This window comes from Terrapene carolina, unplaced genomic scaffold, assembly GCF_002925995.2.
Source record: "Terrapene carolina triunguis isolate 2854851 unplaced genomic scaffold, T_m_triunguis-2.0 Scaffold146, whole genome shotgun sequence".
NCBI lineage: Eukaryota > Metazoa > Chordata > Testudines > Emydidae > Terrapene > Terrapene triunguis.
Genome location: NW_020664497.1, coordinates 156,845 through 173,519, shown reverse-complemented (window position 1 = coordinate 173,519; position 16,675 = coordinate 156,845). Strand labels below are relative to the sequence as shown.

General features: G+C 50.7%; 1 protein-coding gene across 1 annotated transcript in view; it reads right to left on the bottom strand.

Annotated features, from left to right (window-relative positions):
• Positions 1–16,675, bottom strand: part of BMPR1A (bone morphogenetic protein receptor type 1A) — a 69,863-nt gene that overhangs the window by 9,945 nt on the left and 43,243 nt on the right. Inside the window, exons 7-9 of the mRNA XM_026653678.1 lie at positions 11,803–11,995; positions 11,074–11,371; positions 10,019–10,194 (exon numbers count right to left, since the gene is read on the bottom strand). Of these exons, the coding sequence (XP_026509463.1) occupies positions 10,019–10,194; positions 11,074–11,371; positions 11,803–11,995 (667 nt within the window). The remainder of the gene's footprint in view (positions 1–10,018; positions 10,195–11,073; positions 11,372–11,802; positions 11,996–16,675) is intronic.

Genomic DNA, 16,675 nt, shown 5'->3' with positions numbered 1-16,675 from the left:
TCAACGGTAAGGGGGCAGATACCGATGTGGTCTGCTTCGTGTGACACCAGGAGTCAAAGTGTCTCCATTTGTGTAGGTATGTGCAGCAGGTAGTCGGTCAGTGACTATTTAATAAAATGTTCTGTACTTCTTTGGAGCATGTCATTTCAGGTCCCTGGAGCCATGGAGCAACCACGTTTTGAGATGGAGTGTCTCCAGGGTCGGGTGCAGAGTTCATCCCGAGTCCTGGGACAGGAGACAAGGCAGGAGAGGAAGAGTTTGAGGTCTGCACACTGACATTCTGAGAGTGTAGAGGAACGATGTTTGACAAGGCCATGCAGGGATTATAGGTATTACTGTGGTCTTGTCTGCTTTGATCTTGTGAGGCACTCACGCCATAAAGGGAATGGAGGTGCAGGGGAGGAGGCATATAGGTGGGGAGCATCCTCCATTTGATAAGAAACGCATCTCCCAAGGAGTGATGGCCCATGCCGGCCCTGGAGCAAAACAACGGGCATTTGGTGTTGTACTCCATTGCAAAGAGGTCTATTGTGGGGAATCCCCATTGTTTGACTATGTTGTGGAGAACCCTGGTGTCAAGTTCCCACTTGTGATCCTGAGAAAAGTTCCTGCTGAGTGCACCTGCCATAGTGTTTTGACATCCGGGCAGGTAAGCTGCTATAATATGGATATTGTGCTGGATGCACCAGTGCCAAAGTCGCATGGCCTCTGCACACAGGGAATGTGAATGTGAACCCTCCTTGTCTGTTTATGTAGAACATGCATGCCAAATTGTCCATGAGTATTTGTATGGTCTTGTTTCTGATCATGGGTAGGAAGGTGGGGCATGCATTGCGAACAACTCTGAGTTCTAGCAGATTTATGTGAGGGCGGGCTTCTGTTTGGGACCAACGACCTTGAGCAGAATGTGAATTCAGATGTGCTCCCCAACCTATGAGGGACGCATCCGTCATAATAGTCAATGTAGGAGGGGCTTGGGTGAAAGGTACTCTCAGGCATATGTTGTGTGGTTGTGTCCACCAAGATAGAGAGTCTTTTACTTTGCTTGGCATTGTGAGGCGTTTGTTTATACTGTGTCTTCATGAGCAATAAGTTGTACGGAGCCAAGCTTGTAGGGTTCGCATATGTTGCATATGTCGCGTGTTGAGCGATGAAGGTCGATGCGGCCATGTGACCCAGTAATTCCAAACAAGTCCTGGCTGTTACCTGGAGGCTGTTGAGTGATGTGGCAACCAGATTCATTCACTGAGGGTTGACTTTTTTTTTTTTTTTTTTGGGAGACCTAATTGCGGAAAGAGGCCCATTGTTTGTTGGGTAGCCTCCACTGCTGCTGGTCAATTCGCTGCTTATAGTAGGCAATCATCCAGATATGGAAATATCACGATTCCTCTCTTGCAGAGGAGCGCAGCGACTACCGCAAGTACCTTTGAGACTTGGGGAGAAATTGACAGACCGAAGGACAGGACCTTGTATTGGAAATGATCTGGTCCGAGAATGAATCAGAGAAACCTCCGATGTGATGGGTGAATCATTATGTGGAAGTATGCTTCCTGGAGGTCAAGGGCGAGAGCCAGTCCCCTCTTTCTAATGCTGGGATAATGTTGGCCATCATCACCATCTTGAAGTGTTGATTTCTGACGAATTTGTTGAGCCATCAGAGATCAAGAATGGGTCTCCATCCTCCTGTTTATTTTGTGTGTGTGAGGTAGTAATTTGAGCAGAAACTCGTCCCTTTGTATTTTGTTGGTATCAGTTCTACTGCTCCTAGCCGGATGAGATGGGTTACCTCCTGTCGCAATAGATCTTCATGAGAGGGGTCCCTGAAGAGGGAAGGGAAGGGTGGGTGGGTATGGAGTATCCAAATTCAATTATCTCCAGCACCCATCTGTCTGTAGTGATAGATTGCCAGACTGGGTAATAGGGGAGTTAAACGGTTTCCAAATGGCTGGGAGATGGTAGGAGTTTCCAGTGTTGAAAGTTGGGGGGTCTCGGGCCCTCAACCAATGTTGATGAGACGTGGTAGACTGATTTGACAAGTATAGTCTCCTTGGGGGTCATTGTTTCTGGGCTTGTGGCTCGTATTGCCTGTGTGTCTGTGCAAACTGAGTGGACCGGAAGCTCTGTGGGTTATAATACCTTCCTTGTCTTCTCTTTGTCCTAGGAGCATAGATACCCAAGGACTTCAGAGACGCCCTTGAACGGCAGGTCCTCCACTGTTGCTTGCACTTCTTTAGGGAAGCCAGAGAGATGCAGCCAGGACGCCCTCCTCATTACGATCATGGTGTGGATCGTGCTGCTCTATCTGCAGAGTCTAGGGCAGCTTGCAGTGCCGTCCTGGTGATCAGTTGGCCCTCGGAAATGAGTGCACTAAATTGCTTTTTTTTCCCCCCCTCAGGGAGAAATTCAATAAAATTGGATAGTGTGCCATAATTTGTGTGGTTGTATTTGGCTAATGACATATGATTGTTTGCCCCTTTCATTAACAGCATCCACTCCCAGGGAGCTTGGTGTGGGATGTGAAAAAAGAAAAAGTGGTTACCTACCTCTCGTAACTGTTGTTCTTCAAGATGTGTTGCTCATGTCCATTCCAATAGGTGTGTGCGTGCCGTGTGCACGATCGTAGGAAGGTTTTTCCGCTAGCGGTACCCGTCGGTTTGGCTGTAGATACCCCTACAGTGGCGCCTTTATGGCGGTGTATATAGGTCCCTGCCGACCCGCCACCTGCTCAGTTCCTTCTTGCCGGAATACTCCGACAGAGGGGCACCGGGCGGGATTTGGAATGGACATGAGCAACACATCTTGAAGAACAACAGTTACGAGAGGTAGGTAACCATTTTTTCTTCTTCGAGTGATTGCTCATGTGGATTCCAATAGGTGACTTCCAAGCAGTTCCCCCAGAAGGAGGGGTCGGAATTCACCTGGTTGCTGAGTGCAGGACTGCCCTGCCAAAGGCTACATCATCCCTCGCCTGCTGGGTAATGGCGTAGTGTGACGTGAAGGTGTGGATGGAAGACCATGTTGCTGCCTTGCAAATGTCCTGGATAGGAACCTGCGCCAGGAATGCTGCAGACGACGCCTGCACTCTGGTGGAGTGCGCCGTAAGCGGAAGGGCTGGAATTTTAGCCAGGTCGTAGCAAGTCCTGATACAGGACGTGATCCATGATGAAATGCACTGGGACGAGATTGGGAGCCCCCTCAACCTTTCTGTGATTGCAATAAAGAGCTGTGGTGACTTACAAAATGGCTTTGTGCGCTCAATGTAGAATGCTAGGGTACGCCTAACATCCAAGGAATGGAACATGCGCTCCCTGTTACTGGCATGGGGTTTAGGGAAGAACACAGGTAAAAATATGTCTTGGTTCACATGAAACTGGGAGACAACCTTAGGCAGAAACTCAGGATGAGGGCGTAGCTACCCCTTGTCTTTATAAAAGACCGTATATGGTGGTTCGGAAGTCAGCGTGCTCTGAGCTCGGATACCCTTCTGGCCGAGGTCATAGGCGCCGACTCCGTGGGTGCTCCGGAGCTGGAGCACCCACGGGGAAAAATTGGTGGGTGCTCTACACCCACCGGCAGCCAACCTTCCCGCCCCACCCGCCCTCCCCAGCTCACCTCCGCCTCCTCCCCTGAGCACGCTGCGTCCCCGCTTCTCCTCCAGCGCTTGCCACAGTGAAACAGCTGTTTTGTGGCGTAACAAGTTGTGGGAGGGAGGGGGGAAGAGCGGGAACGTGGCGCGCTCAGGGGAGAAGACAGGGAAGAGGCGGGGCCGGGGCGGAAATTTGGGGAAGGAGTCCAGTGGGGCAGGGAGGGGGCGGAGCTGGGGCAGGGACTTTGGGGAAGGGGTTGGAAAGGGGGTAGGGCAGGGCAGGGGAAGAGTCGGAGCGGGGCTGGGGGTTGAGCACCCACCGGCGCCAGGAGGTTATGGCCAGCAGAAAGGCCACTTTCAATGAGAGGTATGACAGAGGGCAGGTTGCCATGGGCTCGAAAGGGGGGGCGCATGAGTGCGGACAGGACAAGGTTGAGGTTCCACTGGGGAACTGGCGGTTGTACCTGGGGATAAAATCTGTCTAAGCCCTTGAGAAACCTTCCTACCATGGGATTATCAAACACTGACCCACCTGCTGCCCCGGGTGAAAGGCCGAGATGGCAGCAAGGTGTACCCTGAGAGATGATATTGCTAACCCTTGCTGCTTAAGGTATAACAGGAGAATTGGAGATAGCTGCGGTTCAGTCCCCCTTTGCCGAGACCAAATGGAAAAACACTTCCACTTTGCCATGTACGTGGTACGAGTGGAGGGTTTCCTATTTCCCAGCAGGACCTCCCTCACTGGGTCCGAACACTGAAGCTCAAGAGGGTTCAGCCATGGAGTTTCCACGCCATGAGGTGGAGGAACTCCAGATTGGGGTGTTGCAGACGGTCCTGTGTGATTAGGGTTGGACAGACAGGAAGCGCCACTGGTCTGTCCACTAAGAGGTTCAACAGCATGGTGAACCAGTGCTGGCGGGGCCACTCTGGCGCTATGAGGATCAAGGAAGCCCTGTCCTGGCGAGTCTTGAGGACTCTGTGTATGAGAGGGAAGGGCAGAAAGGCGCACAGCAGGCGACCCGTCCATGAAAGATGAAAGGCATCCGCGATGGAGCCTGGGCTGTGGTTCAGGAAGGAGCAAAACCGCTGGCACTTCCTGTTGCTCCGTGTCACGAACAGGTCTATGTGGGGAGAGCTCCACTTCTGGAAAATTGAGTATGCAATGTCCAGCCGGAGGGACCATTCATGGCCGTGAAACGAACGGCTAAGGTAGTCGGCTAGCTTGTTCTGTGCCCCCAGAGGGTGCGACGCCTCAAGGTGTATCGAGTGGGTGATGCAAAAATCCCACAGCTCGAGGGATTCCCGGCACAGGGGAGAGGAGTGAGCACCACCCTTTTTGTTTATATAGAACATCGCTGCAGCGTTGTCCCTCAGCACCGACACACATGTGCCCTGCAGGCGGGCCTGGAATGCTTGGCATGCCAGACGAACTGCCCTCAGCTCCCTTACATTGATATGCAGCAATAGTTCTGTGTGGGACCATAGGCCTTGGGTCCTGATATTGCCCAGGTGCGCTCCCCAACAGCATAGAATGGGGTTTGGCAAAGGGTACTCCCGCACAAACAACTTGTGGTTGCAGCCACCAGTGGAGAGACTCGAGGATGCGAGGGGAGAGGATAACTATCGTGTCCAGCGGGTCCCTGCCCGGCCCATGCACCCGCGCCAACTATGCCTGGAGTGGCCGAAGGCGTAACCTGGCATGCTGGATCACATATGTGCAGGCTTCCACATGCCCCAATAGTTTCATGCAATTTCTGGCCATGGTTGTGGGAAACCGGCGAAGGTGCTCGATAATGTCGGTAAATGATTGGAAGCGCAGCTCCGGCAGGAACGCCCTGGCCTGCGTGGATTCCAAGAGAGCCCCTATGAATTCTATTCTCTGCGTCGGGACCAGTGTGGATTTGGGCACGTTCAATATGAGGCCCAGCATGTGGAATGTGGCCCGGGCCAGGGACACATGCTCTGCGGCCCGTGCTTGGGACTCGGCCTTGATAAGCCAGTCTTCTAGGTACAGGAATACTTGCACCTGACGTTTGCGGAGGAAGGCTGCCACGACCGCCATACACTTGGTGAATACCCAGAAGGCCGCCAAGAACACGTACGGGAGCACACTGAACTGATAGTGCTGGCCACTGACTATGAATCTCAGGAATTATCTGTGGGCCAGTATACTAGATATATGGAAGTACGCATCTTTCAAGTCGATGGCGGCGTACCAGACCCCCGGATCCAGGGAAGGAATGATGGTGGCCAAAGAGATCATGTAGAACTTCACCTTCCTTATGAATGTGTTGAGATCTCACAGGTCCAGGATAGGCCAGAGCCCACCTTGGCCTTGGGGATGAGGAAATAGCAGGAGTAGAACCCCTTGACCCCTGAACTCCTGAGGAACCTCCTCTATTGCCCCTAGAGCGAGGAGTGATTGCACCTCCTGCAAGAGGAGTTGCTCGTGAGAAGGGTCCCTGAAAAGGGACGGGGAAGGGGGGTGGGAGGGAACAGAATTGGATAGAACATCCCGCCCCTACCGTGCTGAGGACCCAACGATCTGACATGATCTGGGACCAAGAACGGTAGCAGCGGGAGAGTCGATTCACAAAGGGGGGGTAAGGATCCGAGACTGAAACCGATGCTCCGTCCTTGGGCGCATCTTCAAAAGTTTGGCTTCGGGCCAGGGGGCTGAACCCTGGTCTTGGCCTGAGGAGGACTGTGGCGAGCGCCTCCTATTGTTTCTGCCCCGTCTCCTTGGAGAGTCTCGCCTAGGAGGCCCAGAGTAGAAGCGGGACGGGGGCTGAGGCTTAAAAGCTTTCTCTGAGGTGCTGGGGTGTTGATCCCCAAAGACTTCAAAGTTGCCTGCGAGTCCTTAAGGCTGTGCAGGTGAGAGTCCGTATTTTGGCGAACAGGCCTGCACAGTCAAAGGGGAGGTCCTGTATAGTGTTCTGGATCTCAGGTGGTATCCCTGAGATCTGGAGCCACGCGCTGCGCCTCATTGTGATGGCAGTGGCGATTGTCTTAGCTGCCGAGTCCGCCACGTCCAGTGCGGCCTGGAGGGAGGTTCTAGAGAATACCCTGCCCTCCTCAAGGAGCACGCTAAACTCCTTGCGCGAGTCAGCCGGGAGTAACTCCTGGAACTTTGTCAACGAGCTCCAAGAGTTGAAAGCATAGCAGCTGAGGACCTCTTCCTGGCTGGCCACTCAAAGCTGGAGCCCCCCAGTTGAGTAGACTTTTCGGCCGAAAAGGTCAAGCTTCTTAGCATCCCGTGACTTAGGCGCGGGACCCGGCAGCCCTTGCCACTCTTTGTGGTCTGCCGCATTGACCACCACAGTCCCCGGCTGGGGGTGGGTGATAAGGTGTTTGTACACTTTCTGCGGCACAAAATACCATCTTTCCACCCCTTTAGCAATGGGTGGTATAGAGGCCAGAGTCTGCCAAAGCACCTTAGTGGTGATTTGGATCGTTCTTATGAGGGGCAAGGCCACCCTAGAAGGACCCTCAAGGGGTAAGGATGTCCACCATTGGGTCAGACTCCTCCATGACCTCCTCTGCCTGGAGATTAAGGTTTAGGGCCACCCTCCTAAGGAGGTCCTGGTGACCCTTGGTGTCCATCACTGACAGGGTGGTGGTGGTGCCCGCCACCGCCTTGTCTGGCGAGGAACAGGAGAAGGCCCGTGGGACAGGGTCTTCCTGCCCTTCCAGCTCTCTGGTGGTTGGGTCAGGTACTTCGGAGTCTCCCATGACTGGAAGCGGCTCTAGTGTCACTGATGGCGCTGGATCGGGTGCTGTGCCTGAGCATGACAGCCGACAGTCCCTGTCTCGTATGGAGTCCTCAGGAGCCCTGGGGGTGTAGTGAGCCAGCCACGTTGCTGAGGGGGCGGCACAGGATGCAGATGCCACCGATGCCAGCCTGGAACCCTGAGCCTGGTGGTAGGCCTAAGGGGACCAAAAGGGCCATTGGACTGAGCCCTGCCACTGGGATGGCCAGGCGATCACATGTACCAATGATTCCACTGGTCTGTGGTGCTGGGACCAGTAGTGGCTGAGTTGAGAGACTCAGCGTCTGACTCAGACGAGTAGTAGGTGCTCGACCACGGGAGGCGGAGTCGGATGGCACCAGGGAGTGGTACCAGGGAGATGGTGGGCAGCGCCGTAACATCATAGGCTTGCCACGATGATGAACCAGAGGCAGTGCCGCCATTGGTGCTGCAAAAGGTGCTGGAGCCACATATGGTGCCGGGCTAGACTGCAGCCAGTGCCGCCACCGGTGCTGCTGACAGTGCCTGGGCCTGCACCATCATGGCAATGAGGTCTTGCGCTGCCTCACAGGTTGTCCGATGTGGAGGGAAGGTCGAGCTCTTCCGTCAAATCCTCCCAAGTCGGGGAATCCATCAGCACTGGACTCGACGAGCCTCCCGTTGGGGCCGGAGTCAATGGCGCCGGGTCTTGAGGCCCAGACCGTGGGTGTCCTGCCGGAGGACGCACCCCGCTTGAGTCCCCTCGCAGCTTCTTGAAGGAGGAAATGACCCTGTCAGCCTTCTTTTTCTTATGCGGCACCGGGGACTGCGAATGGTGCCGCCTCGTGGCACTGGTCTTACGGGTTGGGGAGCAGCGTCGGTGCTCCTTGGAGGAGTTCTTCCTCGGAACCGGAACATCCCACACTTAGGCCACAGCGCTGCGCACCAAGGATGCCAGTGCCGCTTCCGGTGGAGGGCCAACTGCATCAGGAGGAGCTTCAAACGATAGTCCCACTCTCAGTTCTGGGTCTGAAGCTCCTGCAAATTGGGCACTTATCTGCCTGATGTCCCTTTCCTAAACACTTGAGACAGGCAGCATGCAGATCGCCTGTGGGCATAGGTTTCGCGCACCTCTCGCACACCTTAAACGCCTGCGACCGAGGCATGCCCTGGCGCCTGGGGAAACTAGGACGAGGGGGAAGCCCCCCGAAGTAAGTCCAACTAATCTACAACTAATATAAAATGAACAACTATATGCAACTAAGAAAAGGGCACCACTAGGTAGGCACTTGTGAATGCAAGAGACTGAGCTGCTCCAATGACTGTCACTGGCAGGACTGGAACCAAGAAGCAACTGAGCAGGCAGCGGGTTGGCAGGGACCTATATACACCGCCTTAAAGGCGCCACTGCAGGGGTCTCCACAGCCGACCCGACGGGTACGCTGGGGAAAAACCTTCTGATGACTGTGCACGCGACGCGCGCGCACACCTATTGGAATGCACATGAGCAATCACACGAAGAAGAAACTCTCTTCCCTTTGCAGGGATATAATATTTCCTGTCGGACCTCTTGCAGGTTGGAGCGATTGTTGCAGCGGTCTGCCAGACGTGCTTGACAGGTTCCATGATTGCATCATTCATGGGGGGGAGGGGAAGGAGGCATGATGATATCATCCGGGAAGGAGGAAGAAAAGTGACCACACTAAGATTGTCCATCTGAAATAGGTACTGAAAGCCTGCAGGTCAGGCAGTGTTTAAAGCCCAGTGAACCGGGCATGCCCCTGAGGGGAGTATTTCCCCCTTCCCCATGAGGGGAGAACTAACACTACTCTAACAGTGAAACAAAATACTAGCTTCTACTGAGGGAAAGAAATAAACTTTTTTTTTTTTTGGAAGAAAAAAGAAACATGGAGAAAGTGGGAAGGCAAATTAGCTAGTCAAAGAACTAATGGAAAAGGAGTAAAATACTAAGCTATGAGGCACTGCTGAATGCTCTTATTCAAGCCAAAGGTGGTAAAGGAAGGGGAGTTGGGGGGGTTGGTCACACAGCGTCAGTTAACTGCTTACGGCAGCGTGAGACTGGGACTGCACATGTGCAACCCAACCAGGCACTGCTACCACAAATCTCCGATTACAAGTGGAGGGGCACTCAACCACCTAAAGTGGAGCACCCACAAGGACATCACTTGAAGAAGAACTTACAAATTCTTGAAAAGAGAGAGTGCAAATTTGGGAAGAAGTAGAAGACAGAAAATATGGGATGGAGATAGAGAACACAATGTAGGGAAAGAGATAGGTAAGGAGGCACAGGAATAAGACCAAAAAAAGGGGAAATAGATATTGAAAACAATGCAAGAAAAAAAGATACACAAGTCATCTATCATAGGAAAGAAGAGGAAGAGTAGAGTGGAACCAGGCACAGTATGAAGGTATAAAAAAAGCAAGAGAGAAATAGTAAGTTATGTTATAAAAAATGAATTAAGAAGACAGTTGATTGACAGTGTTACAATTAAGTGAATCACACAGATGTTTTGTTCTTTTAAAATGCAGGGTGCCTGCCCTTGAGACACAGGGCAAGCGGTAGGACTCAAGTATTTTCCATCCTCTTCAGAAGGTTTAGTCCTTGGATTAGAGGTATTGGGTAAATTCTTTTGAAAACTTAGTTTTGTAAATAAATTTTGAAACACAAGATTTAAAGGCTTACCTCCTGTGACACAACGTCGAGCCATTTCCCAAATGATCAAGCCAAAACTGTAGATGTCAGCCATGATATATGGTTGGAAATGATTTTTATTTAGGCTTTCATCTAGGACTTCTGGGGCCATGTAACGTTTTGTTCCCACTCTAGTATTCAAAGGGACATCAACTTCATTCGTATCACTAAATGTAAATAATAAAGGTTAAATGAACTGTGGAGCAGTACAAAGAAACAGATGTCTTGCAAAAAGATGCAATTATTATTGTACGAAGTAAAATTATGAACTATAATTAAATTAACGATCTCTTTCTCAAATCCTCCTTCCAATATTACAGCTTATAATATATTATGCTTCTTTTAGACAGATTAAATAAAAAAAGATTATAAAATACCCAACAGAAAGGTTCATGTGACTGCTTTGCAAAAAAAAAAAAAAAAACTGCACACACGACTAAACAGACAGAAGCAGACAATTCCAAATGTTCAAGACTCAAAATGCATTACTAATATCCACAGTTCTACACATCAATACTCATGCTGAAGTTTTCTTGTGTTCTAGGATTTGATATCCACTTCAAGACATTGGTAAGCCCATGCATTCCACTATAAGCTTTACATGTACAGTTTTTACCCCTATATTAGACCTAAAATACTCTTATTTCTAATAGGAACATTTTGAGCACACTGAGCAGGTTACAATGAGCTTTACAAAAACACAACAAAAAACAACCTATTTCTACAAAATTACCTGCATTTATAATGTTCTATCACCATACTATCCAGACACCCACAAAAACTGTACTAGAAATTACCATGTCAATTCTTGGACAAGGGCTTGCAGTTTCTTTGGCACTAGTATGGGAAAGTGAAATTTTGTGGCTGCTTCAGACATTAGCAATTGTTTTTGTAGTAATTTTTCATATTTTTAAATAATACAGTCAAAACAGTAATTTTGTAGGTAATATATTTTACTATTCAATTCATTTATTTCAACTTGATCTTTGATGCCTTTCAACATACGTGCAAAAGATACCAACTATTAATAGGCTTTGATCATCTACCTGTTAAATTTGACAGCAAGACCCAGGTCAGCAATACAGCAGCTTCCATTTTTCTTTATCAAGATATTTTTACTCTTCAGGTCCCTGTGTGCAATAGCAGGCTTGCCTTGTGTCCCATAAATTTCTGTGTGTAGATGGCACAGACCACATGCAGCAGAATAAGCCAGTTTGAGCAAAGCCCTGTTGTCAAGTGTGGCACATTTCAGGAAGTCATACAAGGATCCATTTTCATGGTAATCTGTAATCAAGTAAAGTTGTGTCCAGGAGCCTGTGCCTTTAATATCAGCTGCTATAAAACCTGTCAAATGCATAAACAGAGTTAGCATTTAGTGTTACATAAAAACCACATAATTCATTACTTGGAACACTTTTCAGGAAATGAAAAAAAACTGCAGACTCATTTTAAAGTAAGACTCAACAGCCCCTTACACACCCATCACTTCTTATTTGGGGACCAGGAGTGCTATAGTTTAGGTTTCAACCTCATGTGATGTCACAATGCTGGTCCTCAAGCAAAAAGAAGAAAAGTCAGGATCTGTTATTTGTAACATTAAAAATAAGCAAGATCCATAGTCTGCATATAATTATAGCATTTTTATTATTATATGCTATGTTACATTCCTCCAGTGATTTCATAAAGGAACTTCTCCACACTCTTCATGAAACAACTATAATTCTTTGAAATACAAGTCCTCCACTACCCATTCAAATTACAAACTGCTTACTTACCAAGTATGTTTTCATGACGCATTAGAACAGTCTGGTAAATCTCAGTTTCTCTGAACCAACTGGCTTCCTCAGTGGTAAAAAATACTTTGACTGCCACTTTTTCGCCTCGCCATTTACCCATCCACACCTCACCATATCGCCCTTTCCCAACTTGCCGCACCATCTGAATCTGTTTGGCAATAGTGCGCTGAACCTAAACAAGGAAAAAGAAAATCAGCAAGTGATTGAAGGCACATTGTCAAGATGGTTGTCAGTCTTCAAACTTTGCTTGCCTTAACAATGGTCCCATTTCAAAGGTCTATTCTAGATTCTTTCCAGCTACTCCTTCTAACTAATCATTGCTGCCTCGATTGGGAGAGTGGATATGTATAAAAATCAATAACTAAAATACTCAGAGAAGAAAATACATTTGATTTTTGTTTAAATTAGACTGAGCTAAATTCTTCTAATTTGTATAGGATTATAGCCACCTGTCTCACTGGATAAGCCCCCAAACCTGTGGGACTGCTGTGGTTTGAACCACTTTCTCACAGGCACCAGCATGTAAAGGCCCAGCGAGCACAAGGTAGCCCTTGAGTCTTTCAGGCCGTGTAATTGCTGTCTGTCTGTTCCGCGAACAGTGCCAGGCCGTCGAAGGGGAAGTCCTGGATGGAGTGCTGAACCTCCACCGACAGGCCCGACGACTGAAACCAGGATGCACGCCTCCTGGAAATGGCTAAAGCCATGGTCCAGGCCGCCGAGTCTGCTGTATTTGAGGCCGCTTGGAGGGCTGCCCTGGCCACAGCTCTGCCCTCATCCAGAATAGCCAGGAACTCTGGCAATGAGTCTGCAAACTTGGGCATGGACTGCCAAATGTTAAAATAACGGCCTGATGGTTGGCAACTCTCAACTGGAGGCTGGCCATAGAATAAATTTTTCTGCCAAAGAGATCAAGTCTCTTTGTCCCCTTATTCTTAAGGGTCAATCCCGGTTGGCCTTGTCTATCGCGCTCATTGGCTGCCAATACCATCAGTGAGCTTGGAGCGGGATATGTATACAGGTATTCAAATTCCTTAGCAGGGATGTAATACTTTCTCTCACCCTACATGGGTGGCAGTGATTTGGGGGTTTGCCAGAAGACCTTGATCAGCTTTATCACTCCCTCATGGATGGACAATGCCACCTTGGAGGGGGCTGCTGCACTTAAAACATCAAACAGGGGGTCAGAGGGTTCTGCCAATTCCTCAGCCTCCAAACCCAGGTTAGATGCCACCCTCTGTATAAGCTCCTGGTGAACCTATGTAGGAAGGTCCTGCTATCGTCTCATCAGGCGAAGAGGATGAGGAGGCAGGTATAGGCAGGTCTGCCAACTCAGTAGCCTCCGCCAGGGGAGCAGGCGGGAGACTGTTGTCAACTGTTCCTCAGATGCCCCTGCGATGGTTGAGGAAACCCCCAGGGGTTCCATAGTTGCCAGGGAGCCAGCCATTGACCTTGGGGCCATGCGGCCACTGGTGGCCCCGATGGGAATGCCAATGCCCCCGGTGGGTGGCCCTGCCCTGCAGGCAGATCCTTCTCTTCACTCTCTGAGCCTGAAGAGGGAGAGACTCGCCAGGGGAACCAGGACGATAGTGATGCCAGCTGTCTGCTCCGTTCCCGTCAGACCTCTCCACTGGTGACCTGTACAGGGAAGGTGGCTCTCTGTGCTGCACCTCCTGTGACTGGCAGCGGCATTCAGCGGAATGGTAACAGTACCACAGTGATCGATGCCTCATGCTTTGAGAGCGATGCAGCTCTGTGGACTGGGAGTGAGAGGATCGAGGTCTTAGCTCAGGAGATCATTCAAGTACCCATGGGGATCCATAGCGGCAAATTAGAGACCAGTGACAGGATTCCAGGGACCAGCATCTTGACTCTCCAGAGTGGTGCCGCAAGTTTGAAGATCGATTCGGCCGCTCCGGGGACTGGTGCTGGGACTCTGGGGACTGGCGATGCGCCTCCACAGGTCTGCGCCAGACAGCCAGTGATCGGTGCCAGGATCCTGGGGAACACTGCCTAGAGTCCAGGGAACGATGCTGGGAACTCTGACAGGTAAGCTGACCCATACCCAGGGGCTGGTGGCACTGCTCAGGTGAGCGTTGGCGGGGCACCCCCTGCCTTGGGGAGCAGTGCTGCACCGATGGGGACTGCTGGAGAAGTCCCAGAGTGGATTTACCCCTTGAATGGGGAACCTCACTAACCGACGTAAACGAAACCGGCAGGGACAATGTGGCCTGAAAGGCCTCCAGTGTGGATGGCACCGCTAGGTGCCAAGTGCCTCTGCCACTTCCCGGGGTGGTGGGCAGGTCTCTAAGGGGGCTCAACAGCCCAAGAGATGCTGGAGACTGGCCACTGTCTGAAGGGGAGGAGCTGCCCCGTGCAGGTCTTTGCTCTCTCCCAGCTCTCTCCTTCTCTTTATGGGATGTAGGAGAATGCCCTCTCCTGGCCTTTCTTTGCTTTTCAACTGGTACTTGGGATGGGATCCGTGCTGGTCGGAGGCCAGTGCCGGCGGCGCACTTCACACCGATGCTGCGGTGCTTGGAGCAGAGTCCGATATAGCTGGCTCTGAGGCAGGTACGAGGGCCAACTCCATAAGGAGTGCTCTAAGTCAAATGCCATGCTCCTTTTTGGTCGCAGCTTGAAACTTTTACAAATGCAGCACTTGTCGCTCACGCGTCTCTCCCCCAAACAATTCAGACAACTTTGATGGGGATCACTGACTGGCATAATTGTTTTGCAGCAGTCACAAGGCTTGAAGCCCGGGGATCGGGGCATGCCCCATCCCTAGGCTAAGTCCAGTAGGGGACTAACTATTTCTAACTTATGCACGAAGGGGACTAATAAACTATACAAACTTTCTAAGAACTATATACAAGAGATTCACAACTAGACACAGGTGAGAAGGAAAGTTTCCTGAGGCAAGGAGATGTTCCAGCACTGTCATTGGAGATAAGAAGGAACTGAGGGAGGGGGAGCTGGCGGCGCCCCTTATACCAGCGCATATGCGTGCCGCTCCAGAGGGCGCCAGAGCCAGTCCCCTACGGATACCACTGGGGGAAAATCTTCTGGCACCAGTGCATGTGGTGAGCACACACACCAACAATGGAATGGACATAAGCAATCACTTGAAGAAGAACTATCTGTCTTGGATGGTTTAGATACAACAAATCCTGCAACGTTGCAGGGGTTAAACTAGATAACCCTTGTGGTCCCTTATTAGCCTATCATTCTATTGGGGTGGTCAAACTTACTGACCCTCCAAGCCACACAGGACTATCTTCAGAAGTTCAAGAGTCAAGGTGCGCCTGCCAGGGCTTCAGCCCAATGAGAGGCGGGTTGGTGGGGCTTGGGGTTTCAGCCCCACAGGGAAAGGGGTCTCAGGGCTTCAGCCATGCGGGAGGCACCTGCCGGGGCTTCAGCCCCATTCCTGCTAAAGCTCCAAGTCCTGGTAGGCATGCCCCATGGGGTTGAAGCCCAAAGACACCCCTGTCTGCTGAGCAGAAGCCCCAAGCCCCACCACCCTGCTGCAGGGCAAAAGCCCCAAGCTTCCCCCCTCCCAGCCAGTCCGGTAGGCGGAGAATGGGAGGGCTGGGGAGGGGGCTATGCAAGTCATACTTTAACTGTAAAAGGGCCGCATGCGGCTCACAAGCCACGTTTGGCCATCCCGGATTTCTATGATAGTGACCCATCCTTTTTCCGCATAAGAAGGACTGGTGCTCCTGCTGGAGAGATGGGTTGCTGAATGAAGCCCTTTGAAAGATTTTCCTGGCTATACCTTTGTAGTGCCTTGAGCTCTGGTTCAGAAATGGTGTATATGCAACTTTAGGACACCTCTGCCCCGAGTTGTAGGTCTATTGGACACTCATAGTCCCCACTGTGGGGGCAGTGAATCTGTGTTTTTCCTTTCAAACATATCCAGGTAGTCCTAGTATTTGTAGTCTGGTCTAGATCTGCCCCTTTCTGGTTAGCCCGCCGCTGTCCAGGGTCTCACTTTCAAGAGTCTTATCCGATGCTGGGGCCTAGGGCTTGGGTATTCTGGGGCCTGGTGAATTTAATGGAGGAAAACTTTCTGGCAATATTTGGAGGAGAAGCTTATGTTCCTCCACCACCGGGAAATACAAGGGTCATGCTGCCCCAACAAAAGAATGCCAAGAATTACTGAAAAGAATGGAGAGTGGGGATCACATTTAAACATATTATTTCCCAGTGCCACTCCACTATGGCCTGTAAGGGGACGGTCTCATGGATCACCGGTCCTGATGATAGGAGCAGCCCATAAATCATCTCCACCAGGTCTGGTGTAGATTTTGTCTGGAAAGGGATCTGGAGTGTTTGGGGTGCCTTAAGGTCTATACAGTTGGCAGCAACTCCAAAGTGTCAGTTGCAGGGGAATCCATCTCACCAATTCCAAGCCTCCCAGTTACAGTGGCAACTGGAAATGCAGGGAAATGCCATGGTTCCTGGGTCAGGTTCTACTCAAGGGTTTCAGGGTGATTCCAGAGCATAGAGCTCTGGTGATGCCGAGGCTGTATCCCCCTACCAGGCCTGGACTGGTCCATTTCCCAAGCAGGACAGTAGGCAAGGGTGTGACCTGGCATCCCACAGTAAAAACAGAGATTCAACTGCCATTGATGTTCTTTCTCCTCTGGGGTCAAGGATCAGTGACCCAGGTCGACCTGCATGAGTTCAGGACTCAGTTCTACAGATTTTTGCACACCAGATAGATGTGGGGGCATCAGGCAGTCCCTTCTTTCCTCCTTCCACTTCCACAGCCGAGAGCAGATGCACAAGACAAGGTCAATAAGGGCCTCTAGGCAGGTGGGGTTTTCAACGTGGGCTAGATCATCTTTTACCACTT